This window comes from Lepidochelys kempii, chromosome 1, assembly GCF_965140285.1.
Source record: "Lepidochelys kempii isolate rLepKem1 chromosome 1, rLepKem1.hap1, whole genome shotgun sequence".
NCBI classification, from domain to species: Eukaryota; Metazoa; Chordata; order Testudines; family Cheloniidae; genus Lepidochelys; species Lepidochelys kempii.
The window spans coordinates 257,970,241-257,996,491 of NC_136380.1; the positions used below are offsets into that span (position 1 = coordinate 257,970,241).

General features: G+C 47.2%; 1 protein-coding gene and 1 non-coding gene across 2 annotated transcripts in view; both read right to left on the bottom strand.

Moving 5' to 3' along the window:
- TMPRSS6 (transmembrane serine protease 6) overlaps window positions 1-23,203 on the bottom strand; it is a 31,755-nt gene extending 8,552 nt beyond the window's left edge. Inside the window, exons 1-12 of the mRNA XM_073325420.1 lie at window positions 23,047-23,203; window positions 22,678-22,820; window positions 22,419-22,486; window positions 20,946-21,130; window positions 17,532-17,573; window positions 16,559-16,763; window positions 14,616-14,752; window positions 13,394-13,506; window positions 12,318-12,427; window positions 10,321-10,466; window positions 9,289-9,387; window positions 69-182 (exon numbers count right to left, since the gene is read on the bottom strand). Coding sequence (XP_073181521.1) covers window positions 69-182; window positions 9,289-9,387; window positions 10,321-10,466; window positions 12,318-12,427; window positions 13,394-13,506; window positions 14,616-14,752; window positions 16,559-16,763; window positions 17,532-17,573; window positions 20,946-21,130; window positions 22,419-22,486; window positions 22,678-22,820; window positions 23,047-23,203 — 1,519 coding nt within the window. The remainder of the gene's footprint in view (window positions 1-68; window positions 183-9,288; window positions 9,388-10,320; window positions 10,467-12,317; window positions 12,428-13,393; window positions 13,507-14,615; window positions 14,753-16,558; window positions 16,764-17,531; window positions 17,574-20,945; window positions 21,131-22,418; window positions 22,487-22,677; window positions 22,821-23,046) is intronic.
- LOC140905663 (U1 spliceosomal RNA) lies at window positions 8,696-8,857 on the bottom strand. Its single transcript, XR_012156906.1, has one exon. It is a non-coding gene; the product is annotated as a U1 spliceosomal RNA (small nuclear RNA).
- Window positions 23,204-26,251: the final 3,048 nt, after the last annotated feature.

Genomic DNA, 26,251 nt, shown 5'->3' on the forward strand with positions numbered 1-26,251 from the left:
ACAACACTGCCTGCATTGTTAGCTGATAGGGGGAAATTTATCGCTACCCAGCAGTCTCCCCTCCCTACCTTCATTGCACTGCTCCTCGTCACTCCCGTTGACACAGTCCAGGTGTTGGTCGCAGACCTTGGTGAACTCTATGCAAGTGCTGTCCTCCTGACACTGGAATTTCGCCGAGCACACTAAGACCAAAGCACCCGGAAGAAACGGGTGGGATTCAGAAAAGCAAGGCAAAGGGAAAGAGTGGGTCTCTTATCCCTCAGCAATACCCACCACTAGTCACAAGGGGGCTTCAACTGGAAACACCATGTGGTAGAGGAGAAAGGGACTTTGGGTATGTCTGCACTGCAGCTGGCAGCAAGCCTCCTCACCTGGGCGGGGCAGTCAGACTCACGCTAGTGGGGCTCGAGCTAACTGTAAATAGCAGTGGGAACGTTGTGGCTCCAGCAGAGACTCAGGCTGGCGCCCCGAGCTCAGACCCAGGGATCACGTGGGCGTGAGAGCCTGATCGGCAACATCCACACCGCTACTGTTAGCACCCGAGCTCGGCCCCGCTAGCGCGAGTCTGTCTACCCAGGCTGAGAGGCCCACGTGGTGTGAGCGTTAAGAGACCAGCCCATTTTGCCTCTGGAGTCCTGGCATCAAATATAGGACAAGTCATGTGTGAAATGAATTGGGCGGGTGGGGAGGGGGACACTCAGCCTTGTCACATATTGTGCCCATCACACAGCCCCGTTTTTGGCAAAACTGGCCAGCTTTGTTTAAGAGAGACTAAGGGAGTACACGAGAATTTAGGTGTATCAGCAGAGCACCGATGTGGTATAGCGAACAGAGCACACCAGAAAGGTGCTGTGGGTCAGGACTGTAGTGCGTGGACAGAGCTCTAGGAGAGGCAACATGGACTTATGCACTGAGCAGAGGAAAGCAACAGAAAACAAAGTATGCATCTGATGAAGTGAGCTGTAGCTCACAAAAGCTTATGCTCAAATAAATTGGTTAGTCTCTAAGGTGCCACAAGTACTCCTTTTCTTTTTGCAAATACAGACTAACACAGCTGTTACTCTAAAAGAAAACAAAGAGTAGAAATACATGGGTAGCTTTTCATCATGGCAAAGGTTCCACAGAGTCAGCGATTACAAGGTCAGAAGAGACCGTTCTGATCATCTAGTCTGGCTTCCTGCATAAGACAGGCTACGGATTTTCACCCAGGGGCTCCTGCTTCAGGCTCAATAACTTATGGCTGAGCTCGAACCTATATTTTAGAAAGACGCCCCATCTTGATTTAAAGCAGGTTAATCACAGAATCATAGAAGAGTAGGGCTGGAAGGGACCTCGAGAGGTCACCAAGTCCAGCCCCCTGACAGGTGTTTGTCCAGCCTGTTCTTAAAAACCTCCACAACCTCCTTTGGAAGCCTGTTCCAGAGCTTAACTACCCTTATAGATAGAAAGTTTTTCCTAATATCTAAATCTCCCTTGCTGCAGATTAAGCCCATTTATTCTTGTCCTGCCTTGAGTGAACATGGAAAACAATGGAAACAATTGATCCCCGTCCTCTGTATAACAGCCCTTAACACATCTGAAAACTCTTTTTAGGTTCCCACTCAGTTTTCTTTTCTCTCCAGTTTTTTTAACCTTCTTTCACAGGTCAGGTTTTCTAAACTTTTTCTAATTTTTGTTGCTCTCCTCTGGATTTTCTCCAGTTTGTCCACATCTTCCCTAAAATGTGATGCCCAGAATTTGACCCAGCACTCCTGCTGAGGCCTCACCAGTGCCAAGTAGAATGGGACAATTATCTCCCATGTCTTACCTATAACACTCCCATTAATAGACCCCAGAATGATATTAGCCTTTTTTTCAGCTGCATCACATTGTTGATTGATATTCAATTTGTGATCCACCATAACCCTATGACAGTATAAGGGATACCATTCCTTTGGGGTCAGAGGCCTGCCGCTAGCTGACTGGCTGATTAGCCTCACCTGCTGCACCTGGGAAAAGAGCTGGACCGTAACTGGCTAAGCCTCAGAAAAGAGGGCAGCAGGAAATGGAGGGGTGAGATGGCCAGACCCTCCTGAAAGCTGAGGGGGCTGTGTGCTTAATACTTTCTGCTGGAGCAACTGTACAGAGGGGTTGCTCCAAAAACCAAATGGACAGAAGGGAGACTGTGTGAAGTCCTCCTATTCCTGAGGCTCTGAGGTAAGAGCCAGGAGAATGGGTTGTGGCACTTCCCGGTGTGAGGGATGGATTTGGGGAAGGGACTGCTTAGCCTTTGAAGGGGTTTTTGATTTGTTAAGGTGGCTTGAAATAAAAAACAACTAAACCTGCTGGAATCTGCTTCCCTGGATTCCTTGAGAGAGCTCAGACTGAATTACACTGGGGAGTGAACTAGCTCAGCAAGAGCAAAACCTGGCCTAGTGCTACCACCTAGGCAGCTAGTCCCCATTTTGTAGTTGTGCATTTGATTTTTCCCTTCCTACGTGAAGTCCTTTGCACATACCAACAAATGTAGTTCTGTGGCTTCTCTTTGAAGTCTGTTTTTAGAAGTTTTTTTTCCTGAGGAATGACTACTTTTAAATCTGTTATAGAATGTCCAGGGAGATTGAAGTCTTCTCCTACTGGCTTTTGTATGTTACCATTCCTGATGTCTGATTTGTGTCCATTTATTCTTTTGCATAGAGACTGTCCGGTTTGGCCAATGTACATGGCAGAGGGGCATTGCTGGCATGTGATGGCATATATCACATTAGTAGACTTGCAGGTGAATGAGCCCCTGATGGTGTGGCTGATGTGGTCGGGTCCTATGATGGTGTCGTTAGAGTAGATATGGAGACAGAGTAGGCAATGGGGTTTGTTACAGGGATTGGTTCCTGGGTTAGTGTTTCTGTGGTGGGGTGTGTAGTTACTGGTGAGTATTTGCTCCAGGTTGGGGGGCTGTCTGTAGGTGAGGACTGGCCTGCCTCCCAAGGTCTGTGAGAGTGAGGGATCATTTTCCAGGATAGGTTGTAGATCATTGATAATGTGCTGGAGAGGTTTTAGCTGGGGGCTGTTTGTGATGGCCAGTGGTGTTCTGTTGTTTTTCCTTGTTGGGCCTGTCCTGTACTAGGTGATTTCTGGGTACCCATCTCACTCTGTCAATCTGTTTCCTCAGTTCCTCAGGTGGGTATTGTAGCTTTAAGAATGCTTGATAAAGCTCTTGTAGGTGTTTGTCTCTGTCTGAGGGATTGGAGCAAATTTGGTTGTATCTTAGGGCTTGACTGTAGACAATGGATCATGTGATGTGTCCTGTATGGAAGCTGGAGGCATGTAGGTAAGTATAGCGTTCAGTAGGTTTCCGGTATAGGGTGGTGGTTATGTGACTGTCACTTATTTGCACTGTAGTGTCCAGGAAGTGGATCTCTTGTGTGGACTGGTCCAGGCTGAGGTTGATGGTGGGGTGGAAATTGTTGAAATCCAGGTGGAATTCTTCAAGGGCCTCCTTCCCGTGGGTCCATATGATGAAGATATCAATGTAGCGCAAGTAGAGGAGGGGCGCTAGGGGACGAGAGCTGAGGCAGTGTTCTAAGTCGACCATAAAAATGTTGGCATACTGTGGGGCCACGCGGGTACCCACACCAGTGCCACTGACTTGAAGGTATAATTTGTCCCCAAATCTGAAATGGTTGTGGGTGAGGACAAAGTCACAAAGCTCAGCCACCAAATGTGCCATGGATCTTGGGTAGCTAGTGCAAATTTAACACCATTAATTTGGGCTTGAATAGGGACTGGGAGCAGCTGGCTCACTACAAAAGCAATTTTCCCTCTTGGTATTGACACCTCATCAGGTATTGGAAGTGAACCACATCCACCCTGATTGAATTGGTCTTGTCAACACTGGTTCTCCACTTGTAAGATAACTCCCTTTTCTTCATGTGTCAGTATATTTATGTATGCATCTGTAATTTTCACTCCATGCATCTGACGAAGTGGGTTTTTTACCACGAAAGCTTATGCCCAAATAAATTGGTTAGTCTTTAAGGTGCTACCGGACTCCTCATTGATTTTGTGGATACAGACTAACACAGTTACCCCTCTGATACTTTGCACTTATCTTTATTGACTTTTATTTTGTTGAAATTGGACCAATCCTCCAATTTGGCAAGATCCTTCTGAATTCTAATCCTGTCCTCCAAAGTGCTTGCAACCCCTCCCAGCTTGGTGTCATCTGCAAACTTCCCACTCCATTATCCAAGCCATTAATGAAAATATTGAATAATACCAGATACAAGACTGACCCCTGTGGGACCCCACTAGAGACATACCCCCAGTTTGACTGCAGACCACTAATAACTACTCCTTGAGTACAGCCGTTCAATCCGTTGTGCACACGTCTTATAGTAAATTCATATTACCCTAGATGAGACTGTCATGTGGGACTGTGTCAAAAGCCTTACTAAAATCAAGATATACCATGTCCACAGCTTATCCACTAGGCCAGTAACCTTGTCAAGAAATAAATTAATTTGGTTTGGCATGATTTGTTCTTGACAAATCTATGCTGGCTATTCCTCATAATCCTATTATCCTCTAGGTGCTTACAAATTGATTTTTTAATAATGTGTTCCAGTATCTTTCCAGGTATTAAAGTTAGGCTGACTAGTCTATAATTCCTGGGATCCTCTTTTAGTCTTGTTCCCCCTTTTAAAGATAAGTACTATTTGCCCTTCTCCAGCCCTCTGGGACCTCACCTGTCCTCCATACATTCTCAAAGATAATTACTAACAGTTCTGAGATTACAGAACTAGCTGAAGCAATCACTTTAGAATGAATTTCATCAGGCCCTGCAGAAGAGAATGGCATGCCCAAGGTTCCATGCTAGGACTGGTGTTTAATATATTCATTAATAATTGAGGGAAAAGAGCGCAGTGAGGTGGCAACATTCGCAGCTGCTACAAAATTATTTTGGTTAGTCAAGACTAGAGAAGACTGCAGCAAATTTCAGAGGGCAGCTCATTAGCAGATTAAAGAAATTGTTAACAAATGCTCAGTAATGCATCTAGGAAGAAGAAACTTGATCTGTTTTAAATTCACTAACCATGCAAGAAAAAGTCTTGGATGTCACCTAACTAGCTTATTGAAAGCTTCCATTCCATGTACAGCCAGGCTCAAAGGGTATGTCTACACTGCATTGTAATCCCAGGTCGGTGGGACCTGGGCTTGTGGACTTGGTGTTACCAAGCCTGCGCTTGAGTGTCCACGCTGCATTGTAAACCTGGGCTTACAATTGCTGGACGCAGGTGTCTGAGCTGTGCTAATGTGTCCACACTGCACTACGCAGACATTCTGAATGGGGTCTGTGGCTTCAGCTGCATCTACACATCAAAATGACAGGGCCTGGATCTGAGTCACAGCAGGACTCAGACACTGAACCACCCCCCAGCATGGTCTTAAGACCCAGGTCCTGAGTGTTTTGCTGACCCAAGTCAGACTGATTTGTGTGTGGATGGAAGGGGGACTTGGCTGAAACCTGAGGTATAGCCTGGGCTTAGCATGCAGTGTGGACATACCCTAAAAAGACAAGCAAAGAGTCCGGATCTATCAGGAATAGGAATGAGAGTAATACTGAAAATATTCTAATGTTGTTCTATAAATCAAAGGTGCGTCTTCACTTGGAATACTGTACCCAGTCCTGGTTAGCCCATCTACAACAAAACTAGAAGACCACAAAGCCACTAGATTACATATCTTCAAATCCTTCCTTAAGCCCACCTTTGTCACACTGCCTGCAAAACACTCAACAGTGGCTCAGGCACTGGTAAGCACTGGCCACAGCACATGACATGTATTACGGTCGGCTCACTGTTACCTCGTGCTCCCCTTGCTGTTTGTTGCATCTACTTGTTGTCTTTTGTCTTATCATTAGATTATAAGTCCTTTGGGGGCAGGGACTGTCTGCTTGCTATGCTTGTGTGAACAGGCCCAAACTCAATGGGGCTGGGGCCTCCAGGCACTGCCTCCATATATTTATTATTTATGTAATAATTAACACAAGGAGTTCAGATGATTAGAGGCCTGGAAAAATCTGGAATAATAAAAACAGAGATTTAAAAGACTAGGGCTGTTTACTTTAGAGATGAGATGAAAAGGAGGGGGCTTGACAGGCACACAGGACAATGAACGTGGTAGAGAAGGTAAATTGGGCTGCTTCTTTTTATCCATTTTAATAATACAACGACACAGAGACATTGAATGAAACTGAAATGCAGCACATTTGGAACTGAAAAAGGAAATACTGTCTTTTTACAGCCAACTCATAATTAGCCTGTGGAACTCACAGCCACAAGATATCAGAGGCCAAGAACTCACAGACTTTAAGGCCGGAAGGGGCCATCAGGATCATCTAGTCTGACCACCTGCACGTCACAGGCCACAGAACCTGACCCACACACTCCAATAATTGGCCTTTAATCTCTGGTTGAGTTATTGGAGTCCTCAAATCTTGATTTTAAAAACTTCAAGTTACAGAGAATCCACCATTTACACTACTTAAAATCTGCAGGTGACCCGTGCCGCACGCTGCAGAGGAAGGTGACCCCCCCCCCGCCCCCGATCTCTGACAATATAACCTGGGGGAAAATTCCTTCCCAACCCCAAAAATGGCCACCAGTTAAACCCTGAACAAGTGGCGAGACTCACCAGCCCAGAAACCTGGGAGAGAATTCTCTGTAGTAATGCAGGGCCTTCCCCATCTAGAGTCCCATCACCAGCCTTTGGAGATATTTGCTAATAACCGTCACGGCAGTCTCATCATACTGTTTCTCCCCTGTAAATTTATCAAGATCAATCTTGAAACCTGTTGTGTTTCCCCTCTACCCCCCCAGCACTACTGCCCTTGGAAGGCTGTTCCAGAACATCACTCTGATGGTTAGAAACCTTCATCTAATTTCAAGCCTAAACGTATTGATGAATATTTTATATCCATTTGTTCTTATTGCCAACATTGGCCTTTAATTTAAATAACTCCTTTCTCTCCCGAGTGTTTATCCCTCTGATGTATTTACAGAGAGCAATCATATTTCCCCTCAGCCTTCATTTGGTTAAGCAATACAAGCCAAGTTCCTTGAGTCTCCTCTCATGAGGCAGGTTTTCCATTCCTCTGATCATCCTCATAGCCTTTCTCTGCACCTGTTCTAGTTTGAATTCATCTTAATAGGGTTCTAAAAAGGATCAGACATTTAGAGGATGAGAACATCCACAGCTATATAAGACACCAGGGAGGACACAACTAGAGATAACAAACCCTCTTGCTTCGAATCAAGCACTAACTGATGGATTTAGAAAGAAACTTCCTCCATGGACAGGTTTAGTCAATAACTTTCCACAATAAGGTTTTCTGTACCTCTTATTGAATCATCTGGTGCTGGCCATGGTCAGAGACCAGATCCTGGGGTAACTAGAGCCCTGTGAGACCCAGCACTGTGATTCTTATGTTCCTGTGAGCACAGGACTGTGAGTTTCATGGGAGGCCTGGAACAGCAGGGAGGGACTATTGCATGCCAGGACTAACAGGCATGGGCAGCGCTGCACAGAGGCACATAACTCCTAATCCCATCCTCAGGGCATGAGACCAAGAATGCCAGAGTTCTAGTGCTAATCCCTCCACTGATTTGCTGGGTGGCCCTGGGCAAATAATCTAACTTTCCTCTCTGTTTCCCCACACACACACACACACACACCATCTGTAGTAATACTAAGCATACTTCCCAGGGCAGCTGTGAGAGTTAATTAGGTGATATTTGCAAGTGGTTTGACAATACAAAGAGTTTGTGAGGGGGCTGTACTCCCCACACTGGCCCTGCCAGAGCTGAATTAGGCCAAGTGGGCCCAATCAGCCAATTAAACTGCAAACGACAGTGCTTTAAGCTGTGTGGAGGGAGCTATTTAGAAGGAAGCTCACCTGTGAGGAAATAGGTGGGGCATCTATAAAGACAGGAGGCCGGCAGCAGTGTGTGAGGACAACAGGGAGGAAGCCAGCCTGTAGTCCCTCTCCCTGAGGTAAAGGAGAAAGAAGGGGGAGAAGAAGCACAGTAGGCAGAAGTCTAGGGCTGAGAGCAGTAAGGTGGTGAAGATGCCCATCTTAACTACTTCACTACAGGGCCCTGGACTGGAACCCAGAGTAGAGGGTGGGCCTGGGTTCTCCTACCATCCACTGCAGAATGGCATGGTTAAGGGTAGTGGATACAAAGACTGCCGGAGTCGGTGTAGGAATGACTTAGTCAGGGCAGCAGTGTGAGGACTGCCTGACGCTGCTTGGGGAGAGATTTTGAAAGACTACCCTGGAAGAGGAAGATCTGAGTGAACTGGATGGAGGGCCAAGTCATGAAGAGGAAGCAGTAGCTCCTAGGTTGAGAGAAGGGTGCAGACTGAAAGAGAGAGATGGAGTGCAACTGCAGGAAAGGGTATTGGCCTGATGGAGCTAATACCCAGAATGGCCAGCAGGCAGCACTATCCAGTGGTGAGTAGAGTACTCTTACACAGAGCTCTGCTGTGCGAGCACTCCATATGTTATGGGTGGCCAAGACTGTGGTGTGTTGGCAGAGCAGCGTGGGACACTCAGGCCTAGAACAGCAGGTGGGGCTGTAGGCCAGGACTGAGGATCACTGGCAGAGCTGTGGTGGGAGAGAGGAGTATAGTTTTGTTTGGGGGGAGGGGTTGTTTTCAGGGGAGAGTGCGAACGCAGTCCCCCACTACCACAAATTATGAGGTCAAGTTTCCCGTATTTGGGGAAATTGCAGGGGTCAGCACACCTGCAGTGCAACAGATGAGCCTCATCCTTGGAAAACTACCTTTGTGGTCATGGCCTGCACTGTACTAGCAGTGTGGGGGTAGAGGAATGCTGCAGGTTGGACACTGATTTATTTGAGGAACTTGTAGATCTTGGCGTATGGAAACTGTTTCTACTGCCCCATTTTCTGGGGCCAACTGTCTCTGTGGGATATATGGCCTCGAGAGTGCGTGGAGGAGCCTGGTGCGCGTTGAGCTTTCAGTCTTGCTTCCTAACAGACTGAAGCAGTATGATTCTGGTGGACTGAAGACTGACTGCCTGCATGTAACCAGGCCAATGCCTTTGTTACTTTCACCCCCCTGACTGATGTAGTGAAGTCTCTGTGGGGTTCTCCTGTCTCCCACAGAGATCCCCCATTAGAGAGTTGGATTTGGACCATGGAGACCTACTCCTTTGTGCAGGAGAGGGTTGAACTGGGCTGAAAATCGCTGAGGAGAGACAGGGGGTAGAAATAATGGATGACTCACCACAGTTCCTCTCGTCCAGTCCATTGGGGCAGTCTTTGATCCCGTCACAGGCTGGGACGCACAGTCCATTGACAGAACAGAGGAACTCCCCGGGACAGGCTAAAAAGAATCACAAGGGAATGTTTAGTCCCCATTACAGGACCTCCTAAAAGCAAAACACTGAGGCTCAAAAGTGTGTGGCTACAAGTGCTATTGACCTTGCCAGCTCTCCAGGGATGTTTGCTCAGTGCTTGCTATGTTTCCAAAGTCCTGTGTAATGGCAGCCCCTGGACTCCGTGCATATGCACCCTGGCTAGGCAATGGGGGTATTGAAAGTTTGTAACCAATGCAGGTCATATGACAGGGTCCAGGAAATCAAGGGCAATCTCTCACCAGAACTCCTGGGGGCTACACTGTTATTACATCCTGCCACACCAGGCATGATGCTGGGAGGAATACTGGGATAGATTCCCTGGGGCTGTTGCAAAACCCTGGTCAGGGACATGAAAGAGGTGTCCCCATGACATTCAGGGAGTATGTAGAGAGGGACCGTGTACCCTGCCAAGTACTGCACAGTGAGACAAGACAGACTTGGAGAGAGAATGTGTGTGTGTGTCAGGCTTTGTTTCTCACACACACACACGGATTTCAAGGAAAAGCCGGAAATAACTCTCCAGGAGCCTTTGTGATTGAAACAGTCATTTCAAATTAAAATAAGCTAAGGCATCTAATTCCAAGGCCAGCTCAGTAAAACAGAGGCAGAGGTGAGTCTACCTGTGCCTAGGTGTACGGTCCCTCAGTACCTCTGTGAGCTGTGCATATGATCAAGTGTTGTGTGCTTGTGTGTCCATGGTTCAGAGTGGTGTATGCGCACACATTCATGAGGGTAACGTGCGTCTGTACCTATAGGTGAGCTTGTATCTAGGACTTGGCATGTGTGGCTCTCAACACGTGCCAGGAGCTTGAGAAACCTGCTGGTGACTGGGTAGCAGTGAAAGATGCAGACTACATTCTCAATCAGTGTGTCTAATCTATAAGAAGCCCTGTACTCACGATCAGATTGGTTATAGAGGCTGTAGGCAGCCTGCACTCCAGGTCCGGTTAGAGAGATCTGAGAGGTGAAGCTGATGGTGATGCCAGTAGAGGATACAACAGGAATTCGCTCGGCATAGGCTTGCAGGGTCCGCAGGCCACACAACCTGATAGAGAAGTACAGGCAGGATATCCAAGAGTTTGTATGAAGGAGAAAAAATGTCGTCCTCAAGGGAAAAGGGTGTTGGGGCAGGAAGGTTCCATGGCACTTGAGAATTGGGGTCTGGACCATGAGAAGGAGAGAACCACAAGGACTGGGATAGCAGAGATGGGGAAAAACTCTCTATGTTTTGGGGATGTAGAGTGATGATGCTCCTGGAAATGCAGGGGAAGCCAGGCTTTTTCAGCAGACAGGCCATCCAGCACCACGCTCTGCTCTCCACTGCACCAGCACTTAGCTACTTGACTGGAACGTCCTGAGGCCAGAGCAACTCTGGAGACATCACTGGTTTTACACTAGTATAACCAAGATCAGGGGCTAGCCCCGAGTGCCCAGAGAAAATGAAATGTGTGAGGAAGCAGCCCTAGAGACTGATGGAGGGAAAGGAAAAGAGACATGCTAAGGGTGAGATGGAGAGAATTTGAAATGATGGCGAAAGTAAAACACCATTTAAAGTTTGTGAGAGACATGTAATGGTTCTGGATGTTCCGGACTGAACAGCTTTGGGGAGAATATTATGCACTTGGTAACAAAAACCAGGCATAGGGAATTGGTGTCATGGTTGTCCTTCTGCAAACAGGCCATATTTTATACACAGGCCCAAATTCTGCTCTGCTACCTCGGCATAAATCCAGAATGATTCCACCTACTTTGGAGGCATTAATCCTGATTTAGACCTGTCTGGGTAAGAGCAGAACTTGTGCTTTCTAAACCAGTGCTATTTCTATATTGTCTTTCCTATGAACTCATGTCCTAGATCTTCACATGGCTAAATAAGAGTTAGGGAGGTTGGACTAGGGAGAAAAGAAGGAAAAAGTACATGCAAGGAAGGGATACAAATAAAGGGGAAGTTGGAGACATACAAGACAGCTGTTGCTGCTGATAGGCTGTGACACCCATAGTGGAGAGTCTGAGGTCATTGGAACAATTCCCTGGATTGGGTCCAAAGACAGAGGTGGCTGAGCTCAGGTGAGCAGCAGAGACAAGGTCTGCATGGTAGGTTGGAAAAGGCCCAAACAGAGTTTTAAAATAAGAGCACAATTTTGAACAGGCTCCTGAAACTAAAGTGGAGCCAGCTGGAAGGCTCTGAGAATGGCAGTGCATTGGCTGTGCTTCTTTGTACGTGGGAGAAAATGGGCAGCGGCAGGCAGTGCATGACGGCAGCTGGGCTTAGGGACGCCATAGAGAAGTCTTTATAGAAGGGAGTTTTTAATAGGCAAAGCAAGAAGAGGCAGAGACTCAGGCAGATTTGTGCGGAGGAAGATTTGAGGCAGTAGCACACAGACGATACTGCAGAGGTGGTGATAGGCACATTTGCAAACACAGGAGGTGTGGGAGGACGCCAGGGCTGCACAAAGTGGGGGAAACAAGACAATCTGCTTTACGCAGCACGAGGAAGAAGGGAAGTTGATAGCGACATTGGAGAGGTTTGAGGATGTTGCCTTTGCCCAAAAGAAGCACGTCTCTCTCTCTGAGATCCTTTTCTGAAGGAAGCTGAGGCAAAGCAATACATTGACTTGATCAAGATAGGCAGTCAGTGGACAAGGAGGAGTTACTAGAATATTGAAAAAGATATGGACAACTGAGTGCCATCAGCACAGTAGTAGCAGTTACGGTTAATAGCACAGATCAAATGACTGAGTGGGAGCAAGAAGATAGAAGTTAGAGCTGGCAAATGTTTCCTAGCAGACCTGGGGACTGGCTAAACCAGAGGTGTGGGGGCGAATTCAGACTCATGGAGAAGTAATCTGGGGTTGGAGATGGAGAGTGATAATCCAGCAAGAACATGAGCACAGACCTTCTGTTCTGAATAATCCACTGGCCTTGAGTACACAGCAGATCATACTTCTGTCTCCTCAGTGTGTAGCCATCAAACCATAGGACAACTCCGTAGTCGAGAGATGGGACCTGCATGGAGAGTGGTCCAAGAGCAGAGATGAGAGAGCAGCAGCAAGCTGTTTCCAGCCAAACAAATGGGACCCGTTGGCATGAAAGGGGCAAATGAACGCAAATGGGAGAGCAGTGAATTCACACAGTACCAAGCTGGCAAGAGTTAGGCACAGTCTACACAGGCACCAGGCCACTGCCCCCTCTGGCCACCACCTTAATCCTGAAGTGTGGCACCCTCAGTCATTCCAGGCCTGCCTCCCAGGCCTGCCTCCCAGACCTCTGCCAGAGCCCCTCAGTCATGGCCTCCAACACTCCCTGCTAGACCACTCCTACCTCTCCCTAAACACCTTTCCCATTGCACCATCACTGCTGGCTGTTCCAGCCCTAGATCCTACTTCCAGCCCTGCTAAAGCACCTCAGCCCTGCAGGAAGCCTGCTGCTCCAGTCCTGGGGCCTTGCACCTAGCTGTGCCAATGCACCTCTCTCCTCATCCCTGCTACTCTAATGCTGGGTCTTGGTTGAACTGAGACAGGCTGGATTTGAAGAACAGAAGGTGACTGCCTAGTGAGTTTGATAGTCACAAGTCCAGGGTGGAGATCTAGGCTGAGAGCCACAGCCAGAATTGGAAGTATTGTAAGGCAATGATTCCCAGCCGTTTCCTTACAGGAAACCTCTTCCCGCGCGCCTCCCCGCAACCTTCCTCCCATCTAGCTGGGGATCTAGCGGGGACTCCCTCCCATTTAGCATTACAGGAAGAGCTGTGATCTCATGACCTTCTGTTTGAGACTCTCTGCTGTAGGGTCTGCAGAGATGAAACTGCAGGGCACTCAACCCCCGCCCACACATCACTTGAGTCTGAGTGGAGAGGGCATTGCCACAGAGCAGTGGTGTAGGGGAAAAGGTGCCCTGGTGCTCTGTCTAAAGCCACTACTGTGGAAAGGTTTGGCTAGAGAAAGAGGAGGAGCCACGGGGGGTGGGGCTCACCGTCATGAGCCAGGTGCACTGTGTGTTGGGCGAGTAGTAGCTCGGGTAGTGTGGAGTGTTGATCTTCCCCTGCAGTTCCAGGCCTCCCTGCAGCGTTAGATTCACCTGGCAGTCTGAAAACACAGACACCCCCCCACACACACACACACATCACCTGGGAAAACTGGATCCTCAGAAAAAAGGGACATGCCTCACCCGCAAGAGAAGAATGGAGGAAGACACAGGCTACGCGTTTGCTAGAGACCCATGAAGCTGTTTGCTGTGCTCATGGTCTGTGTTCTCTGTGGGACCAACATCATGCTTTCCCAGCTGGGTTCACTGGGAGCACCAGAAACATCCCAGGGGAGCTACTTCCTGATGAGGGGGGGCCCTCAGAAGCAGACTGCCGAGACAATCAACTGCAGGTGTGGTTGCCTGCTTGGCTTCCTACATTGCTATGCCGCCTTCCCACAGTGCGTACGTGTCGGGAAGAGCTGGGGACGATAGGGTGAAGGATCATAGTGCAGGAGATGCCAAGAGACCAGAGCTGGAGAAAAGGGCAGTGGGTACAGCACAAAAATGAGTAAGTGTCTGAAAAAAGAGGAAAGGCCAACTGGGAAAGGCTACAAGCTGTGATCTCGTGAGCTAAGCCGGGGTCAAGCCTGGCTTGTATTAGCTTGGGAGACACAACAGAGAAGTGTCCAAAGCAGTGTTGCTGCTGTACCCGGCAGTGCTCTTCCCTCTGACTCTCTGCCATTGCTCCAGCCTGACGTTAGGGGTTACTGAGACATTAGTGTGGCCTTCTGTCAGTTGCCTTGGCAACCCCAGCCCTGACCACTCATGGTTATTAAAGTTCCCATGGCACTTCGTGCAAATTAAGGTTGTTAACCTCCTTCTCTTGGCCAATTTCGAATAGGAATCTGTTCTGCTGACCTAAATTCCCCTGTGACTTTAGCTGAATGCAGGACTCCTCACTTCTATCTATTGCCATCCTTCTTTTGGCTGCCATCACTGGAGCATCTAAGTGCCTCACAATCTTTAATGAATTCCTATTCCAAGCCATTGTGTGGTGGTTCTATGTGCTGTGAAACAGCTGCCATATTCCATCTCAATGGAGGAGTATCTTGTGATGGTGGGTGAAGTGACCTGTAGAATACGTGTGAGGCTAACTGACAAGGGGTCTGCACTGTGTGAGCTCTCCCAGCTCCTTCATTCTCCACGCTTTCCCTCCAGCCTTCCTCACCTTCAGAGGGCACAGCCTGGGCAGTGAGGATGAAAGGATCGTAGTAGCTGTACATCGCTTTCTTCCATACCACGGACATGACGTGGCCCGAAGAAAGGACTTCCACCATGGGCTCCTGACGGCTGCAGCCATAGAATCTGAGAGGAAAGAGAGAGCAGGAAGTGTGAAAGAGGATGGGAATGAGTAAAAGCAGTGAGGAAAGGAGAGGAGTGAAGTGGTGGTAAGAGACGGAGGGGAGAGAGAGGATGCGATTATTCAGACCTTTAACTTCAGTATGTTGCTAGACATTAAGGCCCAGATCCTCAAAGGTGTTTAGGCTTCTGACTTTCATCAAAATCAATGAACATTAGGAGCCTACATACCTTTGAAGCTCTGGACCTAGTAACCAAATCAAGGTATAGCACAGAGAAAAGGGCTCAGATCAGGGTGGGGGAACATGTCCGCACCCCTTGTTAGGATCTTCATCTTGTCTCAAACCAGACCACCTTCATGAGGACTCTGAGACCATGGGGTCCCCCTTGTGACGCTATGCCCCATATTCTTCTTAGAGAGATGCTTATGATATGAATATGGCATAACTAAGATATATTTTATGCAAAATGGATCATGTGAGGTATCATTGGAAAGGTTATGATTTACTGTATATGATTATTCATTTGTATGCATATATCATTTCTGTATCTGAAGTTAGGAATATTGACTATAACAATTACAACTGTGTTTACGCTTGGGGAACACCCACCAGACAGTGTGCAATCAGCCTGGATGGGCCATTAGGAAGGACAATAGGACTTTAAAGATACTAATCTCCCTCCTTCCTGAGAAGTTTCCTGGGAAGTTGCTTTGACACTACAGGGTCATGTGTTCATGTCACCTAATACTGGACACCATCTTGGACTGCTGGTATTTTTCCACTAGGAGGGGGTGGAGGGTCAAACTGGGAAACAAAGGATTCCTGCCATATGCAAATCCTATTTAAGGCTGGGAAGTGAGTTAATCTTGGTGGTTCTTCACTGCCTCCCTGCCCAAGAAGGAAGACTGCTGCAAACACCTGAAGAAACAAAGGAACCAAGCTGTGGGGCAGGGAGCGCAGGTGAGAAAGGTCTAGCCTGTGGAAAGAACACCTGGAGATTTAAGCTGCAAGCAGTGCAGCTTACTTTCAAGAAACTCTAATCTGCATGAAACAACATTTAGGGTGAGAATGTGCTACTATTAACTAGTTAATTTAGTATATTAAGCTTAGGTTGCGTGTGTTTTATTTGCTCAGTAATCTGCTTTGATCTGTTTGCTATCCCTTATCACTTAAAATCTACCTTTTATAGTTAATGCACTTGGGTTTTTTGGGTTTTTTTGTTCTATAACCAGTTTGTGTAATTCATAATGGGGAGGGCAAAAAGCTGAGCATATCTTCCTCCACATTGAAAGGGGGAGCGAATTTCATGACTTTATGCTGTATAGATCTCTCCACAGTGCAAGGCAATATAATTTTGGGTTTACACTCCAGAGAGTGTGTGCACCTGAGTGCTGGGCAATCCCTGAACTGAGTCTTCCCACACAGAGCTGATCTCTGTGTCTGTTTGCAGCTGGGTGTGTCCCTAGCTGTGTGTGTGCAGCAGGACAGGGTGAGGCAGCCTAGGCTGGTGGTACGCATGGGCTCAGTGGAACCGCAGTGCACCAGGTGGCACCCCAGAAGAGGGACCAACCCCTCATCCATAAATCAGTTATTTTAGACCCTTCAGGAGCCCTAGTTCTCCCTCTCATCTTAATTTGTGCCAGACCCCATTCCTAAGGAATCTTAGAGCCAGATCTTCAGCTGGTGTAAAATCAGAAGAGTTACACTCAAGTCAGTGCAGCTACACCAATTTATACTAGCTAAGGAGCTGACTGACCTTCTTCCTACCGCTCACTGTATTTGATATCAGTGTCGTACAAAAGCTACCTACGAGGTGATGAGATGGTTCTCCAGTGGCCCAGCTGCATCATACATGGCCAGCCGGTCCCTGCACTCTGGGAGGGTCCACTCCAGACGTAGTTTGATCATGTGGCCTTCGGGACCACGGAGGTGCCAAAGACAACTGGAGGCCAAGTAGTCAGGGCCCTTCAGCCTGAAGACTTCCTCTGCCCTGATGCGGCTGTACCTGTAGCAACCTGAATCCATGAGACAAACCGAACCCCAGAGTGCTGTTAGCTGAGTGTTGGAAGGGCTCTTGCCAACAAGATACCCTAATGATGACCAATACAAACCCCTACTACAGGGTTAGGTTCTGTGTTAGCCCAGTTCCTCCCAGTGATCTCAGTTTACTGTCACGCTTTACCCTAGTTCCTCCCCGTGACACCAATCCCCTCTCACTAGCTAACTCCATGCTAATTATCCCCTTCTTCTAGGCGAACTCTCACTCTCCTATTTCTCTTCTGTTTGACTCATTTTCCTTGTTCCCCTGGCCCCATCCTCCGTTTACAGTACATGCTGCCTGTTCTCCTGCTGCCCCTTCTAATTCTCTTTGCGTTGGCAGCTCTGAAGGGGGACGGTAAGCGAAGGGAAGAGCGTTTCCAAATGCACACATTCATGCATACGCAGCACCTGAGCGCAAATGTCCAGCTATTAGCCAGAGAGTTTGTGATAAGTGTTCAAAAGTACCTATGTGATTTAGGCACCTTAGCCCAGATCCTCAAAGAGATTTCGGTGCTTAACTTCCATTGAGAGATAAATACCTAACACCTCTGCGGATCTGAAAGTCACAGTGGTGCTTTTGAAAGTGTTCTTCACTGTGTGCAGCATCAGTGCTTCGTGAATACAGTTCTCTTCCTGTCATTTTCCTTGATCTCACATCTCAGGACAGTAAACAATAATTCTGGCCCCTCACCAAATCCCCCCAAACAAAATGAACTCAAAGAGCAAGGGAAAGGATGGCCTACCCCGAGTGGATTTCAGCACTACTATGTCTTTCACACTGGATTCTGTTGGAAAGGAAATATATAAAAGAAAGACAAAAACATAAGAATCTGTAGTACCTAAAATCTAAGCTGTAGGATGGGGCCCCTCTTCTCCTTTCTGTGCCCAATGGTTCTCTCTCCCCCCACATCAAGCACTACCCTGGGTGCCTTCGTTCCTTCCTATGCCTGTTATCAAGATCTACCTTGGTCACCTCCTCTAGCTCCCATTCCTCCTATCCTGGGCCCTGTCCCTCTTACCCATGATGCCTCAGCCTGCCATGAGCCTCTCTCCTTCTTTGCTTGCCCATCATCTGGTCCTCTCTCAAGTATATTCTTTCCTTCCCACACAAGTCAGTCATTAACCTAGGCCACCAGTCCTTATCCTTCCCCTCCTAACCGTGCTCATTGTCAAGCACTAGTACACCAGGGAAGTGCCTTGCTTCCCACACCTCCCAGGTTCTACCCTGGCTGCCTGCCTGTGACCCAACCCACTTTCCACCTTCTTTCTCTCTTTCTTTAGGTGGAAAGAAAGTTCCTTGGGGTGAGCAGAGATGTGGGGGTAGAAGGATCCAAATCCCAAAGGGGATTGGGCTCTTCTCACTCAGGGACTAAAGGCAGGAGGATTCTTTCCATTGACTTCAGTGGGCTTTGAATCTGCTGTCAAAGAGTTATGAATGGGGGAAAAAAAACCCCTGAAAATGTGAGGATAATAGGGAGGATTGGTACAAGTGACCACAAGGTATGTGAGTTTGGCACAGTGAATACTAGGTTAACAGAATACTGCAGTCCAAAAGGATTCTTTAACAAGAAAACCAGTTATGGGGAATTAAGAAATCTGGGCCCCTATTCTTCCTGTTACAGGATATGAATAACTTTCATTGGAAACAGTGGGAGTTTCTTGTAGTCTCTGAGAGACAGGGGTGGAGAGATAACAGGGCCTCCGGTGAGTGATGCCCAATGGATACTGCTTTATTAAATGTACTTTTAAAAAGGAACATAAAGAGAGGACAATCCACAAGCCTGTTTAAAAAAATAGTGTCATAGGGTGGTTGGCTCATTTAGGGGAGTTGGGCCCAGCCCCACCTGTGACTGATCAGCTGCCTCCCAGCTCATGCTAAGAGGCAGTGATCATGTGATAGCTTGTAGATCACCTGGTCCTCATAAAGGCCAGCAAGAGGTTTGTTGAGCAGAGGGCTGCTGAGGGGTGGGAAGAGTGTGGTTTCAGGAGTTCCTAGGGCAGGGAAAAGAGGCCAGGTTATATATGATTCCAAGGCAGATGGCCTGCTAAGGGTAATCCTATAGGGAGTAGACAGGCTCCTACAGAAGACCTTGAGTCAGGGTGAAAGGATGTGATTGATCTTTTTGAACCTGTGTTAAATAGATTTTTATTCTGGAGAAATAAAAATGAGTTCCTGAAAGAAAAGGGGCTGAAATCCTGTGGCTAGAGAGAGATTGCGGGCTTACAAATAGCTATTAGTAAAGTGAGGGAAGACTTGGACAATCTTACCACATACAAATCAGTGGGCTGATAAAATAGGCACCCCATGATAGAGAGGCAGCTAACAAATTTAGTAATATTAAGAGTCTTCACGTAGGAGCATTTGGTTGAGGGTTTTAAAACACTTTACCGCTGTCAATTAATTACACCTCAACAAGCTGTGAGGTTGGAAAGTGTTGTTAACTATCATTTTATTCCCACTTTACAGATGGGTAAACAAAGACCTAGATTAAGTGATTTGCCAAAGCAGTGTCTATCCCAGAGATAGAATCCTGGGGTCCAGATTTTTGCCCCCTGCTCTAGGTGCTAGGCATACTTCTTCCCAAACTGTCAAATCTTATTCAACTACAGACATTACATTTTGAAATTTCATGGAGAAACAGGGAAACCCCCATGGATGATCGTGGCAATTAGAATTGAGCAAATCTAACTTTAGACCCTAATAAAATAATGAATAAATGTGAAGGGGATGAGAGGAAAAAACTGAAAACCTTTAAAAGATAATGGTACTGACAAACTCAATTGCTAAATTACTAAATTAGTGGATAAAGGGAAAGCAGAAGATGCAATATAGCTTGATTTTTAGTGAATCATTAGGCATGTGTTTCATGAAATCTTAATTTAAATTGGCTTGAATGTGAGCACTGTCACATACAGTGCACCAGAAACTGAAAAGCTGCAAATAAAAAATAATTATAAATGGCAATTTAATAAACGGAGAGAGGTGTTCAGTGGGACGTTAGGTTTGGTCTTATTTAACATCCTCATTAATGATCTGAAAAAGGGAGTAAAAAGCATTTTAATGACATTCCCCAATACTAAATTCAAAAACAGCCATGAGAACAGAGAGAAAAGGACTGTGTGAAATGACAAATAGGGTAGGGATATACCAAAATAAGATTAATCTGGGGAAAATGCAAAATAATGTATCTAGGGGGAAATGGTTGGAACATATTATTTAATGAGAAACTTGGAACTGGCAATAGTGAAAGAGACCCTGGGAGTAACAGTGATAGCAAACTTACAGATGAGTTTGCAATGCAATAGGGCAGAATTTAAACAAACAAACAGTCATTGTGAGCTCTATGCACAGAGGTATCGCAGCACAGAGCAAGGAGGGAGCAATCACACCATAAGCCTGATCCAAACCCCAGTGCCATCAATGGCATTTTTTTCCATTGACTTAATGGACTTTGGATCAAGGCCTAAAAAGGACCTGAAATATCAAGGGCAGTTGTCAGGACCTCGTTCCCAGGACACTTTAACAAGCTGTGATCTCTATTTTGTGCACTGATTAAAAATAAAATCTTGAAGTCAATATAAGGAATTGAAATGATGGAAATATTACAAGCATCATGAAGCAGAAACAACTGTAATCTAAGTATGTTGCATTCAGTTCTGTTCTCAGTCTATCGGAGAGTGGAATAGTCTCCCAAGGAATGTCATGGAAGCCCAGTTGCTTAGGACACTGGAGTAAAGCTACAAAGCATATAGTGTAGGGAACAACTCAGTGTTTGCCAAAGTTGAAGGAGGAGGTAGAGGAAAGGACAAGATGCTACCTAGTCAGTCACTGCTATCTCTTACTCCATGAGTCTGTAATTCTTCAGGGGAATAACCAAACTTCATGAAAAGTGTGTACAAGGAGGAAACATTTGTAATTCATTCCCCTGTCCTGTTCTGTCTTTTGCCTTTCCCTCTAGCTTACACTCTACCCTTCCTCTCTTTTTCCCCTCATCCCCCTTCCTCTCCCTTCTTTAACACACTCCTCTCCTCCTTTCCTCTCTTCTTCCCTTTTAGTAATGCCATTCAGCCTAGCCTCTCAGCCTGCCGGCAGCAACTTATAGGCCTCAGCCCCTGATCCTGAAAGCTTAGGTCACACTTGGGTGGCTGATACATACCCAGCAGAACCAGAGAATCTGGATCAACCTTGTACTCTGTCTGGTAGGAGAGTCTGCCTGTACCATTGGCACTGGCGAGAAGCTCTCTGCAGAGAGTCATGTTCACCCTCTCAGCAGTCATCTCCTTGTGCTGACTCTTGGGGACTTGAAGGGCGAACCAGAAGAAGAAGGTCAGGGACCCCTCCCTAGCAGGGAGATAGCACATTAATTTCCTTCATCCTTTTCATTTCAAGTGAGTTCAGCCCTGGAGACAGATGTCCTCCTCTCTTTAGCTACAGATCAAGCACATCAGTGCAAATGTCCCAGAACACACTGCCCCACCAATGTGCCTCAGCCCCAACCTAGAGAGACCACCTTTAGTGGAAAAGAAGAGCCAGTGTATCAATGGTCCATTCAATAGTTGGTCTTTCTGCTGAGGAAGCCATCTTGTGCCACTGGGAATGGTGGGTTTAATGATCTGGATACCTGCCCCACTAGAAACTAAAATGAGATCATTTAAACTTTTTTATAATCCACTTGAATGTGCTTCAGGTGGAAATGACTTGTGGTCGCTGCTGCCATAGATTGAAAATGTTGACCTTTAAGGCTCCATGTCCCATCTCCCAGTAGTGACAAGTGACTGATTCTAGACTCTGTTCAGCTGATCAGAATGAGCCTTTAATCCTGTGCAGGGACCATTGATACATTGCAGGAGATCACAACTACTGTAGTTTGTCAGCTAAATGACAGAGAAAATGGACCAAGCCAGGAAGCCTGAGTGAAAAAATGTGAATGAAACATTCTCCTGCTGGAAAAAGGTGTTGGGTTTGGTTTTTTTTGGTGTGTTTTTTTTGTTTTTTTTTTTGCTGAAATAGACATTTTTGGTGGGCAAAGATCACTGTTGATGTAATTTGCCATTGGGAAAAGCAAAACAAAATGTCAGGATCGTGTTGACACTAATCTCCACATCTGTCCTAGCCACCACAGTGTTCTGTGGCAGTTGTAGGTCCAGGTCCCTCCTACTCCACTTCTCCCTTCCGGGCCCTGCCCTGTGCAGAACTACATCTCCCAGGATGCATCATGGTCTTTCTCTGTGGTATTTCATTTTGTGCTGACAGTACAAAATGAAACATTTCGATTCAAAGAATGCCAAAACATTCTTTCAAAAGAAAATGCTGAGACTAAACCTTTTGACATTTCTGAATTAATTTTCTTTCTGGACTTTTTGTTCCATTAGAAGTTTTGATATTTTGATTTTCATCTGAGTATGGGCTGACAAGCAATGTTAAATTATTGGAATTTCCTCTGGGATGGAAATTCCACTTTTCAATAGGCTCTAATCCAGAGCCCATGTGGAGTAAGAATGGAGGTTGCAGCAGCTCTTGTCTGATGAATAGATGGCTACTGAACAAGTTCACAACCTAGCTGTAACTTTCACATGGGACAGAAGAGACAGAGTCCTGAAAAGCAAACAAATGTGGAAGTAACACTCACCCGAAGGCATATACTGTGCTGGAGTTGTAATATGGATCCAGGTCCGTGACACGAATAAGTTCCCTCAGCTGTAACGAGAATGCCAACTGATAACTAGCCAGCAAGAGTACAACAGCAAACTTCCCAGGGAACCCACCCAGTGCTCCAGCCCCCTCTGTTTTGGTATAACCTGCTTAGGCTTCCATTCACAGAAGTACCTGTGGCCCACTTCTCCCACTCACTGACCTGCCTCAGCCCCCACACATGAAACCACCCTCACCATCTTCTGTAGCTTTGCTGACTCAGTCCAGAAGGCTCTGGATTCTGGCCGTCCAAGATCCAGGGAGTACTGACAATTGAGGATCCGGAGGCTGCCAGAGTAGAACTGCAGGACGGTTGATTCCAAGTGTCGTGGTCTGTAGTCTGACAACAAAAGACACAGACAGCTTAACCCATGGATGTGGAGGACAGAAGGCTCTTTGGCTGGGTGGAGGAACTTAGCTAGCTCCCTAGGGAATCAGTGCACAGATGGGTGACCCATGGCAACCCATCCAGGAGTCACTGATTCTCTTTGGCATCTAAATCAGCTTCTTCCTTGCTAGGACACATGATCACCAGTGTAAAAGACAAAACACGGTAGAACTGTTACCTAGGAAATACCAGGTCAGCACACCAGCTCCAGCCAACAGCACAAGGACTATCCAGAGGGGTGCATAGCGCAGGCAGTCGTGAGCCTTGCTCTTGGGTTCATCTTCAGATGGGGTGTTTGCATCTTCCTCCTGCTGCTCAGCCTCCATCATGGGCATCTAGTCAGGCAGCAGACCATCGGTGAGGCTGAATTATCTATGCATCCCTTCCTCCCTTCCTATGTGTCCTTTACCATCTATATGCTCCTCTTCCTATCTGTGTATCCCCTTATTATCTATGCCTAGGGCCCTACCAAATTCACGGTCGTGAAAAACGTGTCACAGACAGTGAAATCTGGTCTTTTGTGTGCTTTTACCCTCTACTATACAGATTTCACAGGGGAGACTAGCATTTCTCAAATTGAGGGTCCTGACCCAAAAGGGAGTTGCAGGAGAGTCACGGTATTGCCACCCTTACTTCTATGCTGCCTTCAGAGCTGGGTGGCTGGAGAGCGGTGGCTATTGGCTGGGTGTCCAGCTCTGAAGGCAGCACCCCGTCAGCAGCAGCACAGAGGTAAGGGTGGCAATGCCATCCCATCCCATCTCTGAAGACAGAACCCTGTCAGCAGCAGTGCAGAAGTAAGGAGGGCATAGTATGGTATTGCCACCCTTACTTCTGTGCTGCTGCATGCAGAGCTGGGTGCCGGAGGATGGTGGCTGCTGACTGAGGGCCCAGCTCTGCAGGCAGCAGCACAGAGGTAAGGGTGTCAATACCACACCGTGCCATCCTTCCTTCTGCGCTGCTGCTGGCGGCGGCGCTGCCTTCAGAGCTGGGCTCCCGGCTGGCAGCCGCCACTCTCCAGCTGCCCAGCTCTGAAGGCAGCGCCGCTGCCAGCAGCAGTGCAGAAGTTAGGGTAGCAGCACCGCAACCCCCCCTACAATATCTTTGAGATCCCCCTACAATAATCTTGCAACCCCTGAACAACTCCTTTTTGGGTCAGGACCCCTACAATTACTACACTGTGAAATTTCAGATTTAAATAGCTGAAATCATGAAATTTATTATTTTTAAAATCCTATGACCGTGAAATTGACCAAAATGGACTGTGAATTTGGTAGGGCCCTATCTATGCCAAATCCCTAGGACCTTGCTCATTGCTTTCACAAGCAAAACTCCTGTTGAAGTCCCGCAGGAGTTTATTCAGTCATTACTTAGGCAGCAGCTGACTGAGACCTTTAGGATCATGCCCTATCCATCCTCCTGCTAGCTCTGTGCCCCTAGTGTCTGTATGTCCTAGCTTTTTAATACATTCCCCAACATACCTGTGTCTCCCCACAAATCTCACTGAATGCAACAGTATCACCTTTGCAGACTGCTGAGCTCCAGGGTTCTGCAAGGCAACAGGAATGCTTTCAAATGTTGCAAAACCCACACTAAGGTACCTCCTTGCTACCCCACCTCTCCCCACTCCTCACTGATGGATACTAGGGAGCGGTGACCCCCCAAATGTAATTCAGCCCTCTACCTTCTACATCGCCATCTTTACTCCTCCTCCCACAACACTTGATTGTCTGACTTATTCCTGCCTTCTCCCCTTCCTGTAATCCCCCGTGATTCTCTGCAAAGAAGTACTGTAGCCTGCCAAGACTGGATGCTCCTGGGCTGGCCTCCTCGGACACTTTCCCTCTCCTGTCCCTTAAGAGGCCCTGTGAAAGTCCTGTCACACAATAACATACTAGCAGAGGCCAAAGGATTTGCATGTCTCCTTCACTGAGAAGCGATGTATGAGTGTGTGTGAACGTGAGGGGGTGTCAGAGAGTGCCTGAGTGTGTGTTAGCATGTTCCAAAGCCTGTTTACATGGTGCTCTGCCTGCCTGGAGGACACACGTGTGTGTGTGTTAGTGAGTTATGTACATGCATGGGACTGTGCCTGTGTGTGTTAGAGTGTAGGTGTGAGGGGTCTATGTGAGTGCCTGTTAGAGGAGGTCCCTAGGGGGTTGAAGCATGTGGATGCACATACATGTGCTCACATGGAAGTCTGTATTACCATGTATGCTGCATGACCACATGAGAACAACAAAGGACAGCCAACATTCCTTATTCACCCCGATACTGAGGCTCCTCCCAACCCTCAACTTTGCTCCTCAAATACAGAGACACATGTAAAAAGAACAGGAGGACTTGTGGCACCTTAGAGACTAACAAATTTATTAGAGCATAAGCTTTCGTGGGCTACAGCTCACTTCATTGGATGCATTCTATGAATTCTATGCATCCAATGCAGTGGGTTGTAGCCCACGAAAGCTTATGTTCTAATAAATTGGTTAGTCTCTAAGGTGCCACAAGTCCTCCTGTTCTTTTTGTGGATACAGACTAACATGGCTGCCACTCTAAAAAGAGACACATGTAAAAAATGTTAAAAAAAAAAAAGCAACTCAGTGGAAACATCTAACTTAACAAGAGTGGGCACAAAGACAACAATGAATCCATTAACGCCACCACTTCCTGTCTCCTACAACCCTCTCACATGCGGTAGAGATCGGAATACACCGATGTTGCTCTTCACTGTGGTCTCCTTTCAGCTGACGTTCCTCAGGGGTATCCCCCCACCCCAGAGCAGAAGGGAGGAGTCGAGGGTCTCTACTCCACCTTCAAGGGATTCCTTCAAAACAGCAGCCGCATAAAGAACCACAAACTGATCAAAAAGAGCCTCCCTTTGCTAGAAGATCAATTCTAGGCACTGGGGTTTCCCCCAGAGCTACAGACCTACCTTTGAAACCTCCAGCTCTGCGTGTGGCCAGGCGCACACACATTGGTAGACATGTGTTTACTCAAGCCCCTGGCCTCTCTGGCGATCAATAATCTGAGGCCATGTCCCTTTGTTTTGGCCTTTGCCCTGTCCTGCCCTACAGAGAGGGCTGAGCTTGCCCAGGAGAGCCACAGCTTTCTCTAATGGAGGATGACTCAGAGGGAAAGGAGGTTTGACAAGAGAGAGGATCTGCAGGCTGTGAAGAGATGATGCTGTAAACAGCCAGGGTAACAGTTCCCCTGTCCCCTGAGAAGCCTAACCTGGAAAGCAGGTGCAGATGGATCACAGATTCCCTCTATGGGGGCAACTAGTTGCTCAGCAACCGCTTTCTGTCTTAGTTACGCTCATGGGTCCCAGTGGAGATAAAAGGCACAAATGGCACTGAGAAGAAAAGACTTGTTCAGACAGGGTAGGGTGG